Source organism: Carassius gibelio, chromosome B1 (assembly GCF_023724105.1).
Source record: "Carassius gibelio isolate Cgi1373 ecotype wild population from Czech Republic chromosome B1, carGib1.2-hapl.c, whole genome shotgun sequence".
In the NCBI taxonomy this organism is placed as follows: domain Eukaryota; kingdom Metazoa; phylum Chordata; class Actinopteri; order Cypriniformes; family Cyprinidae; genus Carassius; species Carassius gibelio.
The window spans coordinates 6,956,469-6,979,115 of record NC_068396.1 but is presented as its reverse complement, the minus strand read 5'-3'; the positions used below and the strand labels follow the sequence as shown (position 1 = coordinate 6,979,115).

At 42.6% G+C, this 22,647-nt stretch overlaps 1 protein-coding gene across 1 annotated transcript; it reads left to right on the top strand.

Annotated features, from left to right (window-relative positions):
• Positions 1-5,079: 5,079 nt before the first annotated feature.
• LOC127948639 (interferon-induced protein 44-like) lies at positions 5,080-13,919 on the top strand. Its single transcript, XM_052545222.1, has 6 exons — positions 5,080-5,203; positions 12,076-12,280; positions 12,430-12,576; positions 12,662-12,833; positions 13,169-13,269; positions 13,403-13,919. Exons 3-6 carry the CDS (start codon positions 12,490-12,492, stop codon positions 13,571-13,573), a joined length of 531 nt encoding a protein of 176 aa, XP_052401182.1. The 5' UTR covers positions 5,080-5,203; positions 12,076-12,280; positions 12,430-12,489; the 3' UTR covers positions 13,574-13,919.
• The last annotated feature ends 8,728 nt before the right edge of the window (positions 13,920-22,647 follow it).

Genomic DNA, 22,647 nt, shown 5'->3' with positions numbered 1-22,647 from the left:
GATGTAATCGGATCTTTTTGAAGCAGTTCACCAAATCGAACTGAATTGTTTTAAACAGTTCGCGTCTCCAATACGCATTACTCCACAAATTATTTAAGCTGTTAACTTTTTTTAATGTGGCTGACACTACCTCTGAGTTCAAACAAACAAATATTCCGGGGTAATAAACGTACACTGACTGAACTGCTGTGAAGTGAGAACTGAAGATGGACACCGAGCCGAGCCAGATAACGAACAAAAGACTGACTCGTTTTCTCAAGTCAAGAACCATTTCTGTCAGACGCGTCCGATTCGAGAACCGAGGAGCTGATGATACGGTTAAACCGAAGGCTTGAATCAAGGGCAATCATCGCCAATGACGCCATAACGTCGAGCGCAAAAGAACCGTTGAACCGTTTTCTTAAACCGGTTTATTGAATTGAACTGTCCGAAAGAACTACTGGTGATCCGAAAACCAATGCAACCGGTTCTTGACTCATGAACGAGTCAGTCTTTTGTTCGTTATCTGGCTCGGCTCTGTGTTCATCTTCAGTTCTCTCTTCACAGCATCTCAGTCAGTGTACTGTTTGGGTAAATTAATTACTGAATTACTTGGTTTGTTTGAACTCAGAGGGAGCGTCAGTCACATTAAAAAGTTAACAGCTTAAGTCATTTGTGGATTAATGCGTATTGGAGAAGTGAACCGTTTAAAACAGATCAGTTCGATTTGGTGAACTGGTTCAAAAAGATCCGGTTACATCGAATGATTCATTTCGCGAACCCGATATCACAAACTGCTTTGTTTTGAACTCTCTTACAACAGACATGGAAGAGAAGACAATGCTGAATAAAGTCGTAGTTTTTGCTATTTTTGGACCAAAAATGTTTTTCGATGCTTCAAAAATTCTAACTGACCCTCTGATGTCACATGGACTAACGTTACTTTGATTATGTTTTCCTTACCTTTCTGGACGTGGACAGTATACTGTGCACACAGTTTCAATGGAGGGACTGAGACATGTAACACAATCATCTGACAAGAAACAGCATCAATACTGTAAGGTTATGGAATGAAATGCAGACTGATAAAGAGGTGTATTGGTAAGGAGGGTGAGGAAGCAATTGCAAGTAGTAATAGTATGTTTAATGAGAGGCACAAAAGGAAACAGTGGTAAACAGCAGGAACAAATGGAATGAAGAGAGATGATGTCACAGGTGTCTAGAAAGAAGTGATGAGATGAGGCAGCAGGAGAGTGTGACGCAGGAACCGAGATGAGCGATCCAGTGTTGAGAGAAGTGGATGGGGTTCCAGAGGTCTTAGGATCCAGCGTTGGGAAGAATGGGTACAAACAGGGACGAGAAACCAGGCATGGAACAGGGAGCTTCAAACAAGGATTTGACAGACACAAAATGAAAGACAGGGCAATAAATAGGGAGCAGGTAATGATTGGCAGCTTTGGCTGATGAACAATTAACGGAGACACCCACATGAAATGATCATTGCTGACGAGAGACACACAAAACCCCACCCACATAGTGATTAACAGAGACAGTACCCTCCGCTCTAGGAAAGCGTCCTGGTTTTCCCTGACGATCCCACCTGTCTATTGTAATCATCAATAAGGGAGTGATGCAGTTTATCCCTAGCAGGCAGCCAATTCCTCTCCGCGACTTCAAATTCCAGTCAAGGAAAAACTGGTGGCTGGTAACCTATACTGCACTCAAACGGGGAGACGCCCGGGCATGACACTGGTAACGAGTTAAGTGCGTACTCAACCATAGAGAGTTGTTGGCTCCAGGATGAAGGATTCGTGCAGACCAAACAATCACAACGTTCTCTCCAAATCTTGGTTGGCACGCTCAGATTGACCGTTGCTCTGGGGATGATAACCCGAAGACAGGCTAATCATAGCACCCAATAATTTACAAAATGCTTGCCAAAATTTTGACACAAATTGGAAACCCCTGTCAGAGACAACATCCATTGTTAGGCCATGTAAATGAAAGACGTGATCAATTACAGTAACCACTGTCTCCTTGGCCGAATATAATTTGGGCAAGGGAATGAAATGTGCCGCCTTCAAGAATTGGTCCACTATAGTCAAAACAACTGTCATGCCATTAGAGGGCGGGAGGGCAGTAACAAAATTTAGTGCGATTTGGGACCAGGGTCTTGAAGGGACAGACAGCAATTGGAGTAAGCCATCTGGAGGTCGCTTAGACGTCTTACCACTGGCACAAACTGAGCAGGCCAAAACTAATTCGTGAATGTTGCGAGCCATAAGTGACCACCAAAATCATTGCTTTACTAAGCACCTAGTATGGCTTACTCATGGATGACAAGCGACATTGGAGCAATGACCCCATTGAACAATGTCAGATCGCAACCCCTCCAGAACAAACAACCGATTTGGTGGACACCAAGGCGGAGGCATTACCCTTTCTAAGACCATCTTGACCTTCGACTCGATCTCCCATACGAGTGATGAGATAACCAATTTCTCAGGTAAAATACACTCGGGAGTCACCGGGCATTCGAGTGGATTAAAAATGTGCGACAAAGAATCGGGTTTGATGTTCTTGGAACCAGGGCGGTATGATAGAGAACAGTCAAAATGTCTGAAAAAAGTGCCCACCGAGCTTGCCTGGAGTTGAGTCTTTTGCCAGTTCTAATATATTCTAGATTCTTATGGTCAGTCCAGACAATAAAAGGTACCCCCGACCCTTCAAACCAATGCTACTCCTCTAGCGCTAACTTGACGGCCAACAATTCTCTGTTACCAATGTCATAGTTTGGCGTGAGATAAAAGATGGGACAAAAACTCGCAAGGGTGCAGCTTGTTGTCTGAGGAAGCGCGTTGGGAAAGCACTGCACCTACTCCCACCTCTGACATGTCAACCACAAACTAATATGTGGGATCAGGGAGCCAAAATTAAGCAACTTTTGAGGTTGGTAGATACAGCTTCGGGTGTATCAGACCACCTGAACGTCATTCTAGGGGGGTGTCAAGGCGGTCAGAGGCGCGACTAGTTGGCTGAAGTTGCGAATAAAACGGCGATCGAATATGGCGAACCCTAGAAAACTCTGTAGGGCTTTACGGAATTTGGACTTGGCCAATATACCACAGCCTCAACCTTGTCAGGATTCATACGTATTTCCTCAGATTAGACAATGTCTGCATGAAAAATGCATTTCTCCGCCTTCACATTGTGGGAAGTCGTGGCCTAATGGTTAGAGGGTAGGACTCCCAATCGAAGGGTCGTGAGTTCTAGTCTCGGGCCGGACGGAATTGTGGGTGGGGATAGTGCATGTACAGCTCTCTCCCCACCTTCAATACCACGACTTAGGTGCCCTTGAGCAAGGCATCGAACCCCTAACTGCTCCGGGTGTGTGCTCACAGTGTGTGTGTGTGTGTGTTCACTGCTCTGTGTGTGTGCATTTCGGATGGGTTAAATGCAGAGCACAAATTCTGAGTATGGGTCACCATACTTGGCTGAATGTCACTTCACTTTCAAAAAGCCCATTCTCTAGCAACCTCTGGAGTACTCGCCTGACATGTTGCACAAAAAAATCGATATGTCATCCAGGTAAACATATATGAACTGATCCACCATGTCTCTCAACACGTCAATAATGACGGATTGACCGAGAGTTGGAAAGCCCGAACGGCATAACCAAATATTCAAAATGCCTTCCTGATGCAGACCAAATGATAAGCATTTCATAAATCCGATTTTGTGAAGATGGATGCTCCTTGTAACCTCTCGAAGGCTGCAGACATCAATGGCAACGGATAAGTATTCTTCACCGTAATGTTGTTCAGCTCTCAAAAATTAGTAGAAGGTTGCAGATTTCCATCCTTCTTACCAACAAAAACGAATCCCGCTCCCACTGGAGAAGAAGAAGGGCGGATGAACCCCATTGCTAGAGAAACAGAAATATATTTCTCCATGGCCTCACTCTCAGGAATAGAAAGAGAGTACTCGTGGATTGCGCTTAACCAGCCAAGTGTGACCTAGGACAATGGGTGCCACGGGGGAGTCCAGGAGGAGGAAGGGAAATGGTTTCAGTGTGTTTTCTGGAGGTAAGGAGAGTTATGGGTCCAGTGGTGAGGGTGAATTTGGGGAGTTCTTGGCCGTTGAGTGCCCATATGATACCTTCTCTTTTCACCTTATCTGTTACACCTCCACTTCTTTTTTAAGTACCTCACATCCCAAGTACACTACACTGTGATTACCTCCACATTTACAACACTTTGGTCTTGTTTCCTCACCACATTTCCCATATTCATCTTTGCTTCCCTTTGCACATTTTGACTATGTGTCCAAACTCTTCACAATATGTAACATCTTATTGGTTTTGTTATGTAGCCTCTAACATTATATCTTACAAAATCAACACAAACCTGCTTTGGTATCTCTTTCTACTCAAATTCGATTAGTACAGATTCTGTTTCCTTTTTCTCTACCCCTTTCGTCATTCTTCTTACACTTTTCACTTTTCCAGTTTCCACTTTAATGCTTTCCACTATTCATCTTACATTAACATGAGTGGGATATCCATAGATCACACCCTTGCATCCATTTTTTCCCACTATTACAACCTTAAGAACTTTTATTTTTCCAACATATGTTAGCCTTCTCCATTTGGTCTTTATTATTTCACCCAATTAACAAGTTCCCCTCTCTTAGAATTCTAACATACATGTATTTCACCTTTTGATTTTTGTTAATTTAATCAGGTCAGTTTTCTTTATTCCTTCGTATCCTTCAGATCTAACAACTACATTCATTATATCCTGTCTCATTCTTTTTCCCTTTCTTCACTTCCTTCACTTTCCGATTCTTCAATGCTGGATGTTTCTTTTTTTCTTTCTTCTCCGGCTTTTTCCATTAGGTTCCATTTTATTGGTTATGCGATGCGTATAGAGTCAAGCAGAAGTGAAATATTGAGCAATAAGAAAATGTAGCAAGAGCTAAAATATCCTAATATGGCAGTGGTAGGCTACGTCTTATGACCACTGAGTAATGACTATGTCCCAAAAAATAGCTAGCGCAGCAAAGAACAGCAGACACAGGATGTTCTGCTTTTCAGTCTAACAAATACAAGTAGTTATTATACATTCAAATAATTAGACATGCTAAAACACAGAATTTGGTAGCAAAAAAAAGATCCTCTAGCAGCATGATTTCCTGTGATCCGAGCCGACCTTAGAAACAATATGTAAGCACATAAATCTCAATGCTCTTTTCACTTTACGTTTATTTGATTGGCTTTAATAATAAATACCAAGTTCTGTCATGAAACTCTAGAGTGGCAAAGGCTGATGGGTCTCTAATGCAAACTGATATTATTCACTGGGTTAATCTACTTGCCACAAGCTGATTGGCTCATGTTGCATGGTTGTCATAATAGAACTGTTAACCTGCTTAGTTATGTGGAAACGACAGTTTGTAGTACAGCATGCTCTCCAGGGTTTCCAACCTTAGCTTCAGCTCCAGCCCCAAACAGACCTGAACCAGCTTATCAAATGGTGCATCAACTACCAAAAATTTGATACACAATTGTTTTTTGACTAATGCATTTTATTCATGTGTAACTGGTTTTGCAGTTTCATTGACTATTGACAGTAATTGAATAATTTAAAAGTGATTTTTTTTAATAATTATTATTCATCCTCATTTCATATAGTGTATTAAAATAAAATAGATATTAAGAGGCGTTACAAACACATGCATAATACTAAATACTTTCTTACTAGAACTCACTTCATATGCTATTATTTATTTTGTGAGCCCATGTAGATTATAATGAACAGCATGGGACAAGAATGTGTCAGTCAAACCTTCCGGTTTGTCACAAGTTTCGGAAATTTTTTTCGAGTATGGCTCTGTGTGACGTTAGATGGAGCGGAATTTCCTTATATGGGTCCTAAGGGCACTTCTGCCGGAAGAGCACGCACTCCCATATAGCAGAGCACTGAGAGCACAACAGAAAGTGTTGGGGTAGTTACGCAAAAAAGTAATTAGTTATTAGTTACTTCTGTAAATTGTAATTAGATTACTTTAGTTACTGCATTTGAAAAGTAACTTCACTACTTATTACTTTACTTTTTAGGGCGCTATTAAATCTGTTTTATTTTTTCCCAAAGTCAGTTTAATTTTTTTTCCAAATTCAGTTTTCCATTTTAATTTTTCTCGATTCCATTTTTTAATCAAAAAGCATGTCTAATTAATTTAAATCATAACACTTCCACATAACATTTTCACAACAATTTATTAAAAGTTTAACAAAAATTACATGTTTAGGGCCCTATTATATGTTTTATTTTTTTCTTCACCATATGTTTTATTGTTACCAAATTCAGTGTTTTAGCATGTCTAATTATTTAAATTCATAAAAAGACTTAATTTATTCAATTTTTTTCTACAAATAGCCCTATGAAATATGGAAGCATATGGGTAGCATTATTCAATTTGGAATGTAATATGCAATATGTAAAATGGCGATGCATTTCTGTATTTATATTTACATTTTCCAATACATTTGTGCAACGTTTGGTGCAAAATGAAAATGAAAATTAAATTACATAAGTTGAATTTGCCATTTCATACACCAGTTTTAATATGTAAAATGAATACTAATTTTAACGCTTTATAAGTTGCAAAATTAAAATGTGTTACAGATATGATTAGATATGTCTAACACGTTCAAGCAAAAACTGTTGCAAAATGATAATTTAAATGCTATTTTTCTTAAATGCATTAACACTCATGGTCAAGACACTTACGATTGCATTTTCATTCAATGTCCTGCAATGAATGTAGCAAAATTCAATGTGCACATTGAAAATGCTTTCCGAGCCGATCACATCTCCGCCCCCTCCCGCCATGTAAATCACTGCGTGAACAAGGCAGGGCTTACAGAAGGTCAGAGACTCACATCTCAAGAAGATGATTCAAGTGAGAGAACATGGACAAGACAGTGGCCCGTGTACGTTTTGATCCTTTCGGTTTATGGCTTCAATATTTTATTCGCACTTGTGGGCGGAGCTGAAACGCTGCTTTCATCTGATTGGTCGAATCGCTCCGCTTTCAGCTAGGTCTTTTTATTCTTTAAGGCAGAATAAGAGTCAGTGCGAGTGAAGCACTGTAATGTCTGAAACCACCGCTCACTGTTAATTTGCATAATATTTGAATCAGATATAGTAGCTGGGCACATAATTTGTGCTGCTGAGACCTGCAAGAGAACCCGTTAAATTATTGTGTGAATATTGTCCCACTGATAAATACAGTGCAAATAGTTCTATCTCTTTGGATAAAAGTTATCATCAACAACAAAAATATATCTTGACTCAATATAGTGGTTATTTTGAAAAAAAAAAGTATTTTGAGCAGTAGGATGGGAAATGTAAAATGTGCTAAAATAAAATACAATTAAGTAGCCTATATAAAATTACAAACATCTATTTTGCAGTACTTTTTTACTTAAGCACATAAAAAATTGAGTACTTTTGTACTTTCACTTGAGTAAAATTGAAAAAGGAGTACTTTTACTTTTACTGGAGTAATATTGTACCATATGTATCTGTACTTTTACTCAAGTACTTGATTTGTGTACTTCGTCCACCACTGGTGATATGAAGCGAGTTCCCTTTCAATACTTCACTCGTACTTTTTTCTCCTGAACTGAAGCCTTATTTAATCACGCAGTGAAACTGCACAGCCATTGGATTGTGCAGTGCTATTAAAACAAACCAATGGCTTGGCAGCGGTGCTGCACGAACCTATGGCAACGAAGCCCGCCAAAGCCCGCCGAAATGGGCGGGGAATCTGGCTATATATTGGCCGCTTCGCCACAGGAATTCAGATTATTTCTCCTTCAGCGACGACGTCACATCGCTTCGCTTATCTCCGCTGAACTGCTGCCGCGAGTGATCTGGTTTTGTTTGGAGGGACTGAGGAGGAACTGCTAGAGAATAGCATGTCTCTAGCCGCTTCAGATGCTGAGGAGCTGTCGGGCTCGCCGGACCTCGCCCCCTCGATGTCATCTGAACCAAACCGCTCGAAACTCGGGATGGACGCCGAGCTTATCCGCGTTCTCTCCAGGGCAGTGGATGAGCTGGGTCTGGATTGGTCTCCTCCAGAGGAACCAGCCCGTAGTCGTCTGGATGAATGGTTTCTGCCGGGGCGCCAGCAAGCTCCTCGTCAGCAAACTGCTCCATTCTTCCCGGAGGTCCACGACGAGCTCACCTACTCAGCGCGCCTGCGTACTTCATCTTCATCCGCCCTCACCTCAATTGACGGCGCTGATGAAAGAGGCTACGAACGGCTGCCGCCGCTGGACGAGTCTGTGGCCGTGCATCTCTGCCCACCAGCAGCTATTGGATGGAAAGCCAAGGCCAACCATCCGTCCAAACCCTGCCGTACGACGTCGGCGCTCGCCGGGCGTGCCTACTCATCGGCATGGCAAGCAGCTGCGGCGCTTCACTCTATGGCGGTGCTGCAAGTCCTCCAGGCCAAACTTCTCGCCGCCACCGACGAGTCTGGCCCAGATGTCCCCACGCTCAGGGAGCTGAGAAGTGCAACAGACTTGGTGCTGCGTGCTACCAAGAGCACCGCCCAGGCCATTGGGCACTCGATGGCTAACCTGGTCATCCTGGAGCGCCACTTATGGCTTAACCTTATGGAGATCCAGGATGCTGACAGAGCCCAGTTCCTAGACGCACCGATCTCCCCCAGCGGCATCTTTGGCCCGGCGATAGAGGGATTCGCCGAGTGTTTCACAGAGGCGCAGAAGTCGTCCCAGGCAATGCGACACTTCCTGCAGAAGCGCGCTTCATCTGCTGCTGCCAGTCACCCCAGACAGGTGCCGACTCGTCAGCCTCCTAAGCAAGCGCCCGCTGCTACCACTGCAGCCCAGCCGGTGAAACCCGAGCCTCGACACCGTTCTCGCTCGGCCGCCAGACGGTATCAGTTTCCTAAGCGCATGGGACCCCGGCCCAAGATAGTGCTGGACCCTGTGCCGCCGCCGTCATCCTGATCGACAGGAAAGAACGGGGTGCTCCACTTGGTATGGTTTGCAGAAGGAAAGTGATCCCCACAGACGCGTCCAACAAGGGTTGGGGCGCGCTGTGTGAAGGGAAACCCGCTTTCTGCCAATGGTCGAAAGAGGAGAGCAGGCTTCACATCAACTGCCTCGAGAGGATTGCAGTTCAACGAGCCTGCCAGAGCTTCCTGTCAGACCTAAAGAGCCACCACGTGCTGGTCAGATCGGACAGCATGACGGTGGTCTCTTACATAAATCACCAAGGTGGGCTGTCATCGACGCGTCTCTTCAGACTAACGTCGCGACTGCTGGAATGGACCCAAAGCAATTTGGGGTCCCTGAGAGCAGTGCATCTTCCGGGCAAGCTGAACAAGGGCGCGGATATGCTGTCAAGAAGCGGAGTCTCCTCAGAAGAGTGGAGACTCCACCCGCAGACGGATCAGAAGATATAAAAAAGGTCTTTGGCAGAGCGGAAATAGACCTCTTTGCCTCAAAAGACAACTCTCATTGCCCAATATATTTTTCCAAGATCGAGGTCGCGTTGTCCCTGGACTGGCCCAACCGTCTTCTTTATGCTTTTCCTCCGGTTCCTCTGATTCCCCAAGTAATCAGGCGGGTCAGGGACCAGAAATGCAGGGTTCTGCTTGTAGCCCCATTCTGGAAAAATCAGCACTGGATAGCCGACCTGTCGCAGATGCTGACTGCAGCCCCATGGCCCGTTCCCCTGAGACGGGACCTCCTTTCTCAGGCGGATGGGACGATTTGGAATCAACACCCAGAGAAGTGGTCTCTGCACCTTTGGTCGCTCGACGGGAGCCCGCAGGACTCCCTGAGCGTATGCCAGACACAATTTCACAGGCTAGAGCTCCGTCTACTCGACGCCTCTATGCCTCCAAATGGTCTGTGTTCTCCACATGGTGCTCAGACCATGGTGAAAGCCCGACCTCTTGTGACATATCAGTGAAACTGTCATTTTTGCAAGAGCTCTTGGAGAAGGGACGATCCCCCTCCACGCTCAAGGTCTATGTAGCAACTATAGCGGCGTCACACGCCCTTATAGCAGGCCAGTCGGTGGGCAGAAACTACTTCGATTTATGAGAAGTGCCAGACGGCTTCATCCGCCTTGCCCTCCCACCGTCCCTTCTTGGGACCTGCCCACGGTGCTGAGAGCCCTGAAGGGGGCCCCCTTTGAACCGCTACAGTCCATAGGCCTTAAAGCCCTGTCGCTAAAGACCGCTCTGCTGTTGGCACTAGCGTCTGTTAAGCGTGTGGGTGATTTGCAAGCACTTTCGATAAGCACTAATTGCCTAGAATTCGGGCCTAATGACTCGAGGGTCGTCCTGAAACCGAGGCATGGCTATGTGCCAAAGATGCTCTCCACACCCTTTAGAGCACAAGTGGTCACCCTCTCTGCGTTACAAAACACAGAGGAGGATCCAAGGCTGAATCTACTTTGCCCATTGAGGGCTTTAAAAGTCTACATAGAGCGTTCTGTGCCAATAAGACGATCAGAACAGCTCTTCATATGCTTTGGAAACCGCACCAGAGGGTTACCGGTCTCTAAGCAAAGACTTTCAAGGTGGATTGTTGATGCAATCCAGCTAGCCTACTCTTCTCTGGGCCTGCAAAGCCCAATTGGAGTAAGAGCCCATTCGACGAGAGCAGTGTCTTCGTCTTGGGCATGGTCTAGTGGTGTGACTATCGCAGAAATTTGTGAGGCGGCTGGCTGGAGCTCGCCGTCCACATTTGCTAGATTTTACAATCTAGACGTCCCGGTGCTTCATGCTAGGGTACTTTCTGTGTGAAGGTCATCTTCTTGTTCCTCATTTACATGCTCTTGGCCATTCTTGCCCAAGGCTCAAACTCTACTCGTATGCACTCGGTCCCTTGGGTAGTGAGGCGATACGAACACCGGATGATCAGGCTAGGCCAGACGTAACCTCATTGAGCTTATTCTGCCCCTAGTTGCTATTGTCATATCTTGGTTTAACAAATCAAGTGTGATTGCGTTGGTCGTCCTCCCTTCTTAGCATGGCGTGATTGAACTGGGTTCCCATATGCGTCTTCAACGCAGTACGAGTGAAGTATTGAAAGGGAACGTACTCGATTACTAACGTAACCTCGGTACCCTGAAATACGGGAAAGAGTACTGCGTTCCTTGCCATGCTAAATAGGCTGCACAACTCAGTCGTCGCTTCAGTCGAATTAACCTGAATTCCTGTGGCGAAGCGGCCAATATATAGCCAGATTCTCCGCCCATTTCGGCGGGCTTTGGCAGGCTTCGCTGCCATAGGTTCGTGCAGCACCGCTGCCAAGCCATTGGTTTGTTTTAATAGCACTGCACGATCCAATGGCTGTGCAGTTTCACTGCGTGATTGAATAAGGCTTCAGTTCAGGAGAAAAAAGGGGTTTTTCCCCATATGCGTCTTCGACGCAGTACTCGTTCCCGTATTTCAGGGAACCGAGGTTACGTTAGTAACAGAGTACGTTTTACTTAAATCAAATCATCAAATGCTCATGAAGCTATTTAAAGAAGAAGAAACAAATTAAGTTGTCTTTATGCATGTAAAAATGTCAATGACTTGCTGAAGTGCACGAAAACCAGCTATGTATGTATTAGATCCGGTAACCCCCCCCCCCCCACTCTCTCTCTCTAGCTCTGTCTCTCTCTACTGTATAAGTACATTATTATTATGTAGAGTATAATATTATACACTATAATATAATATAATATTGTATTGTATTATAGTTATTATATCCAAGTTGTCTGTCTGTAGTAGTCTTGTGTAGTTACTGTAATCCGTTACTTTTCTAACTCGTTACCCCAAACACTGGTTGTGGAAAATGAACATTTAAACAAATAAGATCTAAATATGGTCTAATGACCTAAAATGACCTATAAATAAGTGCAGAATTGTATTTTTACTTCTTATGGACAATTAGTGTTATATAATTTCTTTAAATTAAGCAAAGTATGGCGATATTCTAGACAGCCAATATGACTCATTTGTGCCACATAACAAAACATCTGTGTTTTATTTTAACAGACAGAAGATATACTTAAAAGAAAAGCTGGAAAACTTCTCTCCAAGTCATCCAGATGTAAAGGACATCAAGATCCTGGTAGCTGGACCAATTGGAGCCGGAAAATCCAGCTTTATTAACTCAGTCAATAGCGCCTTTCAAGGACGGATCTCCTCTAGAGCACTAGTTAATTCAGCTGATGGTTACAGTCATAGTTTCACTCAAAACGTAGGTATTTGCAACCTATAGCTGCATGTCTTTTACAAAAGAATCAGAAATATCCAGCTGACCCACACTTGGGCATTGTAAGCATTTTGGCTTAACGTATGAGGATTTCTTCAAAACTTTTCACAAATATGTTTGGTCATGATTTGCAGCTCAAATAATTCAACATCAAAAGTGAGAAAAAAACATTGCCTTTCATCTTCAAAGACATCATGGGCTTGGAACCTGAAGCATTTCAAGGGTCGCAAACAGAAGATATCATCAGTGCTGTGTTTGGTCACGTGAAGGATGGCTATAAAGTAATAAACCTATTAATTAATTGATCTAATTACAGATTTGTATGTGTGTAATATATAACACATTTAGCTGAATTTCCAAACTTAGTTCAACGAAGAGCAGCAACTCAATTTTAAGGATCAACTATTCAACCAAAACCCCAACCTCTCCGACCAGTGTTTCTGCCTGGTTTACATCATACCTGCACATGTATTCCAATACACAGATGATCGTCTTATTGACAAGCTGAAGATCATCCGCCAGAGAATCAGTGATAAGGGTAAAACTGCCCCCTAAATGATTTTCACTCATGAACTCACATACATTACATTACATTGGAGAGAGGAGTCAGTATAATGATAGTGGGTTGGGTTTGGGTTAGATGATTTATCATTGTGTAAGTGGACAACATCACATACTGTACAAGTTGTGTGTTCATGGCAAGTACAAACAGGGCATGATGTAACCCTCCAGCTTGATTATTTACATTGCCCATGGCCCAGTATGTGGAACATTTATAGCCTAAACATATAAGCATTTAACAAATGCTGCCACACTTTTGCAAAATCTTTAGAAAAATATTTAAGTTTTACATTGTCTCTACACTTCCTGTAGGGATTCCTCAAGTGGTTGTCATGACAAAAATGGATGAAGCATGTCCACTGGTCGAAAAAGATCTGAGGAAGATGTACACTAGTAAGAAAATCAAGAAGAATGTGTGTGATATCATTCAAAGACATTCATGTGACACTTGCTGTGACTTTTACATAATAGCCTATGTTGATCTGATCGATAGTCATGTGTATTTTTTCAGATTTTCTTATTTTCTATCATTCTGTTTCTGTCCAGATGGAGTTGTGCAGTGCTAAATTAGGTTTGCCACTGACAAACATATTCCCTGTGAAGAACTACAACAAAGAAATCGACACAGATGACAACATTGACGTTCTGTTACTAAAGGCTCTTAAACAGATTGTTCAGCTCGCTTGGAGGATACTGATAGCTACTGACACAAAGTAATTTCTGCATTTCCCAGTGTAGCTTTCTAATAAACCTGTCTTTGCTCACCATGAATATTGTTGGCTGTGTGACAAATTGCTTATGTTTCTCTAATGTAAGGTGCTTTGGATAAAACCACCTGCTAAATGCATAAATGTAAACTTAAATTCTGGATTCAGAATTTAGCTGTGAGTATCTTAGTCTTTGGCTTTGACCGGCATGTGCATCTTATTTCAGTAAATAAACTTCAATGTTGCAAACTGAGCCTGAACCTCTATTCCAGTGTCTACAGTGATTTCCCATATACAGTATATGGCACAGACTAGTAGCCTACAGTAATAGTCAAACAGAGGCTAAAACAGCAGCATATGGGTCAACTGCAAATTAGGATGTCTGAGATGAAGAAAAAGATGTTTTTAAAATAAAGGTTCCAAGATGAAAATGTATTTGCATTCACTTGTTGGTTAGCCAATACCAAACTAACGTAGTGGTTCGAGAATAATTTTTTATCCAATCTCAAAATGTTTTTAAACACTTCTTCACTGCTTCTTAAAGGAAGGATACTAGTAATAATAGAACAAGAGTTTTGCACTGACGGAGCTCTATACCATTTCAGAAATTTCAATCCGATTTGCTGAACTGTTTCATCCAGTTCACTATAAGAACCGGTTCTAAAGATTGATTTGTGTGTGAGCCGCACATCATTTAAAAATGTAAATATTAAAATTTAAAGTGACTGCAGTCTTTAGCCTCTTTGTTAGTGCATCTGCCTCCTCTGCCGGAGACCCAGGTGGAACAAGAAAGAGGTGTGGCAGATAGGACTAGGGATGCAATGATACCATTTTTTAAGGACTGATCCGATACCAAAAATTCTGAGTATCTGCCGATACCGATGCAATCCTATACCAGCAATGTTTTTTTTTCATCAATGTATAATTTCTATACTTCTCTGTGTTGACCTGATCCTCACTCGTGTGTGTATTAAACACAATCTCCTACATATACATAACTTCATTTGGATGAAAAATAACAAATGAAAAAAAAAATATTAATCTATGACAAAAAATGCTATTATAAACTTGGTAAGTGGATAATTCACCAGCTAAAGATACTCTAGATTCTAGAATTTTTTTTTATAAATTATATAAATTTAATATATTTTTTAAAATATTTTATTTACAAATAAAAGTTAGTAAGTCTAAAATCTGGTAAAATGTACACATTGCTCTTTTTATTGTTGTAAAATGCATTAAAATAAAAACAAGTATATAGAAATATAAAATACATTTCTTTTAAATGGACAGTAATAAAGACAGTAACAGGACAGAACAGGAAAGAATATTAATAATCTTTGATTGCTCAGAAAATTATTATAATACCAAAGGTGCCACAACAGAGCGGCACAGAGCACTTATGCGCATCCTGTGAATAACATGCATAAAGAGGATGATGTGGTCAAAATACTAATTTGCCTAATAATTCTGCACACAGGGTATGTACAATCGTCTCTCAGGCTCAGCAGCATGTGGAGCCTCTACTAAATTATGTGCCATAGCGGATCCTATCATATGACAGTGAAAACATGGATAGCTGGAAAATTCAGTCAATGGTGGGGAAAGAGTAAAGTATAATTAAAGTAAATTCTGATGTACTGATGCCAGTGGACTAGCCTAGACAAAATTTCAGATATGCTGAATAAGAATCATATCTGTTTTATATCAATATTCTAAATGATATTTTCACAAGTTTCATAAGACTGTATATGAAAACTATGTAAAGAAAAAAAGTTTATTTAATAGAAATAGATAATAGATAAAATATTAGATAGAAATAGATAAAAACCGTTAACAAAACTAAAAGCCAATTATACTTTGAATACTTATACGTTTAAGTATATCTCGATCAAAAGATAGAGTACAAGTAAAGGCCAAATATAATTGGACTTTTCTCTCAGTATAAGTCAAGTACACCTAAGTGTAATAATTGTATTTCTACAAAGTACATAAAGTATATTTTTGAGAATTATAAAATTTAAGCATAAAGTATACTTTCTTATTGTTTGTTTAAAATAACTATACTAATAGAAAACTTGAATTAACTTATTATTTGTAAGGGACATACTGTAAATCCTAAACAAAAACAACAATGCAAATGGAATGTAACAGCATATTCTTATTTTTAATTGAGCTTACAAAAAATACATAAGTACTCTTGTCAACTAAATGATGTTCCAAAGAACGGCAGTATAGAGAGCTAAGTAAAAACATCATTATTTGAATGGTAAAACCATTACAGTAACTTCACTATACTGATTAAGTGTGTGTGTGTGTGTGTGTGTGTGTGTGTGCGTGTTTCTGCAGGGGAAGGCAGCAGAGGTGAAAGTGCGCTGGCTACCTTGCTCTTCCTGGTAAGTGATGGCTGATGTAATTTAGTCCATAGCTACACAGTCTTAGTGTTTTAAAACCCGGTCCCTTTCAGCCTTCAAAGTGAATTTTGAAGTAAAAGTGGGACTGCTAATTGTTTTGGGCACAAGGAACTATCTAAGCATACTCAGATCCCTTTTAAAGTGAACTGAGCTAAAAACATGAGAACATGTGCACACCAGCCTTCAAGTAGTTATCTGGCTCAAGTTTGGTCATATGACATCTGAAGCAAATACATTCTAACCTGTTTGCCCTATACATTTGCTAACTCTATTTGGGTTATTTTATACAGTGTTTGATATACAGTTAGATAAACAGCATACAGTTATTTTTTTGTGAAACCTCCCATTTTGAACCAAATGTAGTACAATTTAAAAGGCCTGTGAACAACTCTTTCTTTGTGTTCACATTATGAGTTCACTTAGAGATGATGCAGATCACTTTCTAGTCCACTTCAGCTCTGAGGGGGTCTTAATCCCAATTCATAGTTACATGTAGATGCGACGCAGATGCCTTTGTTGTAACATTGCGTCTTTGCTGACCCCCTCTGCGGCCGACATAGAGGCCTTTAATCACATTTCTGTTCCCACCCCGTTGTGGTGAGTATTTGTATAGCAACACGGTTAAGCCAATTTTAAAGCGGCTTAACCATTTAAAAATGGTTGACTGTAGGGATGACTGTGTCCAAGAGACTGAGTCCAGTTTTCACTTGAACTAAATGACTGCTGCTTGACAAACACCATATAAAATAAACCAAAATAAATTATCCCACAGAAAAAGGGTAAACCTTTATTTTTCAGCTTCAGATGACATATCTTCAAACTTGAGCCAGAAGACTAGTTGTGAGCTGTACTGTATATGCTGTGTGTAAGATGACATTTGGACTCTTTACAGTGGCAGAGTCTGGGAGGACACCTGGGAGCCGGCCAGCAAATTCGCCTGATGACTAATACTGTTTTACTATTTGTTTTGTATATATTTCTCAATAATTAAATTCACTATTGTTACATTTTATGATTTGTCTGTCAATCATTGACTGCACTGAATAATTAATGTGTCATGACTTTGTGCTGTATTTGATGGGAAAAGTGAGATGAAAGTTGCATGTAGTGACAGTCAAGTCACTTTTATTTACAGCTTATAGCACTTTTTACAATACAGATTGTATCAAAGCAGCTTCACAGTGATAACAGGAAAATAATACAACAAAGTTTCTTTTTAGAAGAAAATTACATCCTCGTCAACCTTAAGGCAGATTAGCAAGCCAATCTAAGCAACTAAAAAAAGCTAAAGCCAAGGCAACCAGAACAAGTACCAAATTGGCATTATACTAACTTATGCTGAAAATTTTAGTTAGTATTGATGGTAATTTTGGAGCAAAGTAAATGGGCTCCTATCCCTGGTGACAGGATGTATTACTGAATCCTTTTTTTACCTCTGAACGCTAGCATACAACACTGTTTGTTTTTGTTATCATGGTTGTCTTTTCAGAACAAGAGAGTTCTTAAGACATTTCAAACATTCCCAATGAAGAGAAGAGGCACATTTATCAATTTTCATCAATGGTACCTGGGTCAGCAATTAATTTTTCAGGCTCAGGCATTTTTTCATATCCTTTGCCTCATACAAAGACAGATTGGTGTCAAATTTCACAAATAATTTCCTCATCATTCCTCTGGGTCAACAATCAACATACAGTATGTGCATGACATAAGATGATCAGACTTAAGAGATCAGAAAGACCGGAGACATGAGCCTGGGAAACTGTTAAAACATTTTTTTTACTGTTAAAATGTTTTCTTGTCATAAAACCAGGGAGAGAGGTAGGTTTCCTATGTTACCCTGACAATAGGGAGCGTTCCAGGACACTAAGGACATCAATCTGTTGACACTGAATGACTTGACTGTGGGCCGGTTTACTAAGGCCCATGACAGTGGTAGGAAATCGAAGGCCTGGTTGTGCAATGTGGGCCTCATGTCTTCATGATCAAAGGCTTCTGATCTTAATTATCAGGAAAATGTTGCATTATACATGAAATACACTCAGTCCCCACTTATTCTAACCCTAACTCTGTTTTTATTCTCCATGCCAAGTATGCAGAGGTGTAAAATACGTGAGTAATTTTACTTGATTACTGTACTTACAGTTAAGTATTATTTTGGGGGGATTTGTACTTCACTCATGTACAGTTTAAACTGACTACTTGGACTTAATTACATTTCTGAAGAAAAAAACGTCTCGGTTACGTATGGAACCTAGCGAACGTGTTCGGGGTCGCCCAGCCTGCAGCTCTATAAAATATCTGTCAGCAAGGCGCCACAAGCCAGCGCCCAGGAGGATGCAACACTTCTAGTTGAGTGAGCTCACAACCTGAATGGGCAGGGCACATCCTGAGCCTCATAAGCCAGGGTTATGCTCGAACAGGACAAAGCAAAGCCAGGGCTGGGTCTGCCTCCTCCAGGGGCAGCGCTTGCAGGTTCACCACTTGGTCTTTGAAGGGTGTAGTGGGAACCTTGGGCACGAACTCTAGGCACGAATCGTCGACCGAAAATGCATGCAGGTCCCCTACCCTCTTGATGGAGGCCAGTGCAAGCAGGAGCACAGTTTTCAATGAAAGAAACTTTAGCTCAACTGAATGCAAAGGCTTGAATGGGCACTGCTGTAGTGATTTAAGCACTAGAGACAGGTCCCAAGAAGGTATACAGGGGGGCCGGGATGGATTTAACCTCCTGGCCCCTCTAAGGAACCTGATGATGAGGTCATGCTTACCCAAAGACTTCCCATTCACGGGGTCATGGTACACAGCAATAGCGGCAACCTGGACTTTGAGGGTGGAGGGAGACAGCCTTCGCTCCAATCCTTGCTGCAGAAAGGACAGCACTACCGCAATCAGGCATCTTCGGGGGTCTTCTCGGCGAGAAGAACACCACTCAACGAACAGGTTCCACTTCAAGGCATAGGCGTGTCTCATAGACGGTGCTCTTGCCAAAGTGATGGTGTTAACTACCTCTTGGGGTAGGTCACCTAGAACCTCCGCGTCCCGTCCAGGGACCAAACATGGAGTTTCCAAAGGTCTGGACGCGGGTGCCAAAGGGTGCCCCGTCTCTGAGTCAGTAAATCCCTCCTCAGAGGAACCGGCCGAGGAGGGGCTGTCGAGAGGAGCACTAGTTCGGGGAACCAGATCAGAGTAGGCCAATATGGCGCTACTAGCAAGACTTGCTCCTCGTCCTCCCGGACTTTGCACAATGTCTGTGCGAGAAGGCTCACTGGGGGAAACGCATACTTGCGTAGGTCCCGCGGCCAGCTGTGTGCCAGTGCGTCCATGCCGAGAGTTCCCTCGGTCAGGGAGTAGAAAACCTGGCAGTGAGAGGTCTCTGGAGCAGCTAACAGGTCTACCTGAGCGGCTCTGAACCACCTCCAAATCAGCTGGACCGTCAGGGGATGGAGTCGCCATTCTCCCGGGAGCATTGCTCAAGACTGTACGACTGAGCAGGCCTGGAATGTGAACGGCACGAAGTGACCTCAGAACCTTCTGACTCTAAAGGAGGAGGTGGCGGGCGAGTTGCAAGATGCGACGAGAGGGCAGACCACCATGGCGGTTGATGTACGCAACAGTCGCAGTGTTGTCCAATCGGACCAGCACAGGCTTGCCTCATAAGAGACCTTTGAGACGGTTCAAGGCAAGGTGCGTTGCTAACAACTCTAGGCAATTGATGTGCCACTGCAGCTGCGGGCCCGTCCAAACTCCTGAGACTGCATGCCCGTTGTACGTGGCCCCATAGGCGGTGGTGGAGGCATGCTTGTAAACCACGGCATGGCTGGATATCTGCTCTAGGGGCACCCCTGCCCAGAGAAATGCAAGATCTGACCACGGAGTGAGGGTTTGGCGACAGGCCGGTGTAACTTGGACCCGGTGAGTGCTGCGCTTCCACGCCCACCTCAGGACTCGGCCATGAAGCCAGTGCTGGAGCGGTCTCATATGTAATAGGCAGAGCGGTGTAAGCGCCTCTGTGGCCACCATATGCCCCAGGAGCCTCTGAAAGAGTTTCAGTGGGACCGCTGTCCTGCTCTTGAACGTATTCAAGCAGGCTAGCACCGACCACGCACGTTCCTCTGTGAGGCGTGCTGTTTGTTCGACCAAATCCAACTCCATACCGAGAAAAGAGATCCTCTGCAATGGCGAGAGTTTGCTCTTTTCCCAGCTGACCTCGAGGCCCAACAGGCTCAGGTGCCGGAGCACCACATCCCTGTGCTCGCACAACTGATCTCGAGACTGTGCTAGTATCAATCGTCTAAGTAGTTGAGAACGCGAACACTCTGGTTGCTCCACTGGATCGGACGTGCTAGAGGAGTGGTGGTCCCCAGAGGGTTGGTTCCCTGCAGGGTTTGCCACCACTGTGACCCTCAAACCACTCGTGCTACTGCCGGAAGTGGTTCTCGTCTGTTGGCCGCCAGAACGAGCCCCAGATCGCGGCCGCGGCAATGGGACCGGAAGATGGTTAACGGTCCAAACTTGTTCAAACAAAGTACTTTGTAGGACTTGGTGTTTATGGGTAAATATAGTGAAGTTGAGCAAGTGTACATGACTGGTCGAGGTATGGACATAGTCCACGAATCTTGCGACGTCATCATCATTCGCGATGAACACGCCATCAAAGATGGCTTTTTCCTCCGATTTAAATAAAAGAGATACATGTTAAGTTTAAATATTCATATGATTTTCAATTCACAGCAGTTAGTTTCAAAGTAATGGACCGTCCATGCACACACAGTACCTAGCTGCACTCTTGAATCTGTAGTGCTTACGGTTTCCATCAACGGATACTGCAAGCATGTCTGGGCTGCATGCTGGGCAGTCAAAGTGGTCCTCCTGGCATAATTTGTCTACTTCGAATCGGACAGCTTCCCACTCCAAAAAGCTTTTCCGGACGCTGTCTGCTGTGATGTTTCCATTCTGTTTTAAAGAAGAGTTCAGTAAAAGAGAACAAAGGAGAACAGTAAAACAGATCAAAATTAAACAATCTACTACACTGAAGTAAAATGTTCTAAATGGATACATTTTGGAATGTTTGTATTACATATCAAAGGAAATAAACAATGTGTAGACTTCACTCATACACTATACACTGATGTATTTGGGGGACCTGGCCATTAAAAATACAGGATATTGTTTGACATTCAGTCTAAATCTATACACAAAGAGAGCAACAACAGCTTCCATATTGTTCCATATAGCCTGTGCAATGTTTGGGCCATTAATCAAAGGGAACACTTCTGGGATCAGGAATTAAAATTGAGGAGATGTCAAAGTCTGTAGCCAATGGAGTTGAAGTTGAGATCTTCAGAATGACCTGTTTTTTTTTTTTTCAGAAATGTCTCAGTGCAAACTGCTGATAAGAGAACATGAGTTTATGGTTGTTTATAAAGGGTCTAAATTTAACAACTTGTTTCCTAAACAGTGTAAATGTTAAAGGGAGGGTGAAATGCTATTTCATGCATACTGAGTTTTTTACACTGTTAAAAGAGTTGGATTCCCATGCTAAACATGGACAAAGTTTCAAAAATTAAGTTGTACGTTTGAAGGAGTATTTTTGTTCCCAAAATACTCCTTCCGGTTTGTCACGAGTTTCGAAAAGTTTTTTTTTCAAATATGGCTCTGTGTGACGTTAGATGGAGCGGAATTTCCTTATATGGGTCCTAAGGGCACTTCTCCCGGAAGAGCGCGCGCTCCCGTACAGCGAGGCTGAGCACAGACATTCGCTGATCAGAGCGATTCACTGATCAGAGCGAGAGCGTGGCGAAAAGTCACAAAAGAAGTGTGTTTTTGGTTGCCAGGGCAAGACAACCATGCACAGATTACCAAAATAAAACAGCATTAAGGGACCAGTGGATGGAGTTTATTTTTACAGAGCATCAACGGAGTTGTGCACGGTAATGTCACAGCTTCCACATGCTCTCAACGCAAAAGCTTACTGGCGCTCATGATTCTTTAGCTCCGCCCACACGTCACGCCTCCAGCGGCTCGTGTTTTTCTGGGAAAAATCGGTACAGACTATCTTTCTCTTATGAATATAATAAAACTAAAGACTTTTTGGAGTTATGAAGGATGCAGTACTACTCTATAGGTACTCAAGATTAACAGGATATTGAGTGAAAACAAGCATTTCACCCCCCCTTTAAAGTGTACTATGATCACCATCATGCCCTAATGGTATAATTTATGGATTTAAGCAATTATTACCACAAATACTTACACGGCCAAAGCGAACAGTGCGTTGATCCAGCATTCTAAGAAATGCTTGGCTAGATATCCCTGGTGCTGCCATCTTCAGCTCTTCAAAAGAAAAAAGGACATCTGTTTCATACACAGTTGAATAGTGAGAAGTGGCCGGCCAGTAGTCATTACTGATCAGGTCATCCACTCCAGGACTCCAAGTGGCTTCACATGCTTTGCATCTAATCTGAGGCAATCTCAGATCATATCGCCCTGGAAAAAGGAAATATATACACAACGTTAATTCTGACAGACCAAAGTGTGTCATTCTGACAACTGATATGGGAACCTGTGACTAAGGTGAATCAGGAGGACACTTCTGCAAACATTTTGTAAGGCACTCTATTGGAAGTCATACTTTTGTCAGGCAAATTAACTATCCCCATTCAAACAAAGG

Coding starts and splice junctions, on each gene's coding strand:
- LOC127948639 (XM_052545222.1), top strand. CDS start 12,490: ATGGGCTTGGAACCTGAAGCATTTCAAGGGTCGCAAACAGAAGATATC. Junction 12,577..12,661: donor ACGTGAAGGATGGCTATAAA/GTAATAAACCTA, acceptor TTCCAAACTTAG/TTCAACGAAGAGCAGCAACT. Junction 12,834..13,168: donor CCAGAGAATCAGTGATAAGG/GTAAAACTGCCC, acceptor CACTTCCTGTAG/GGATTCCTCAAGTGGTTGTC.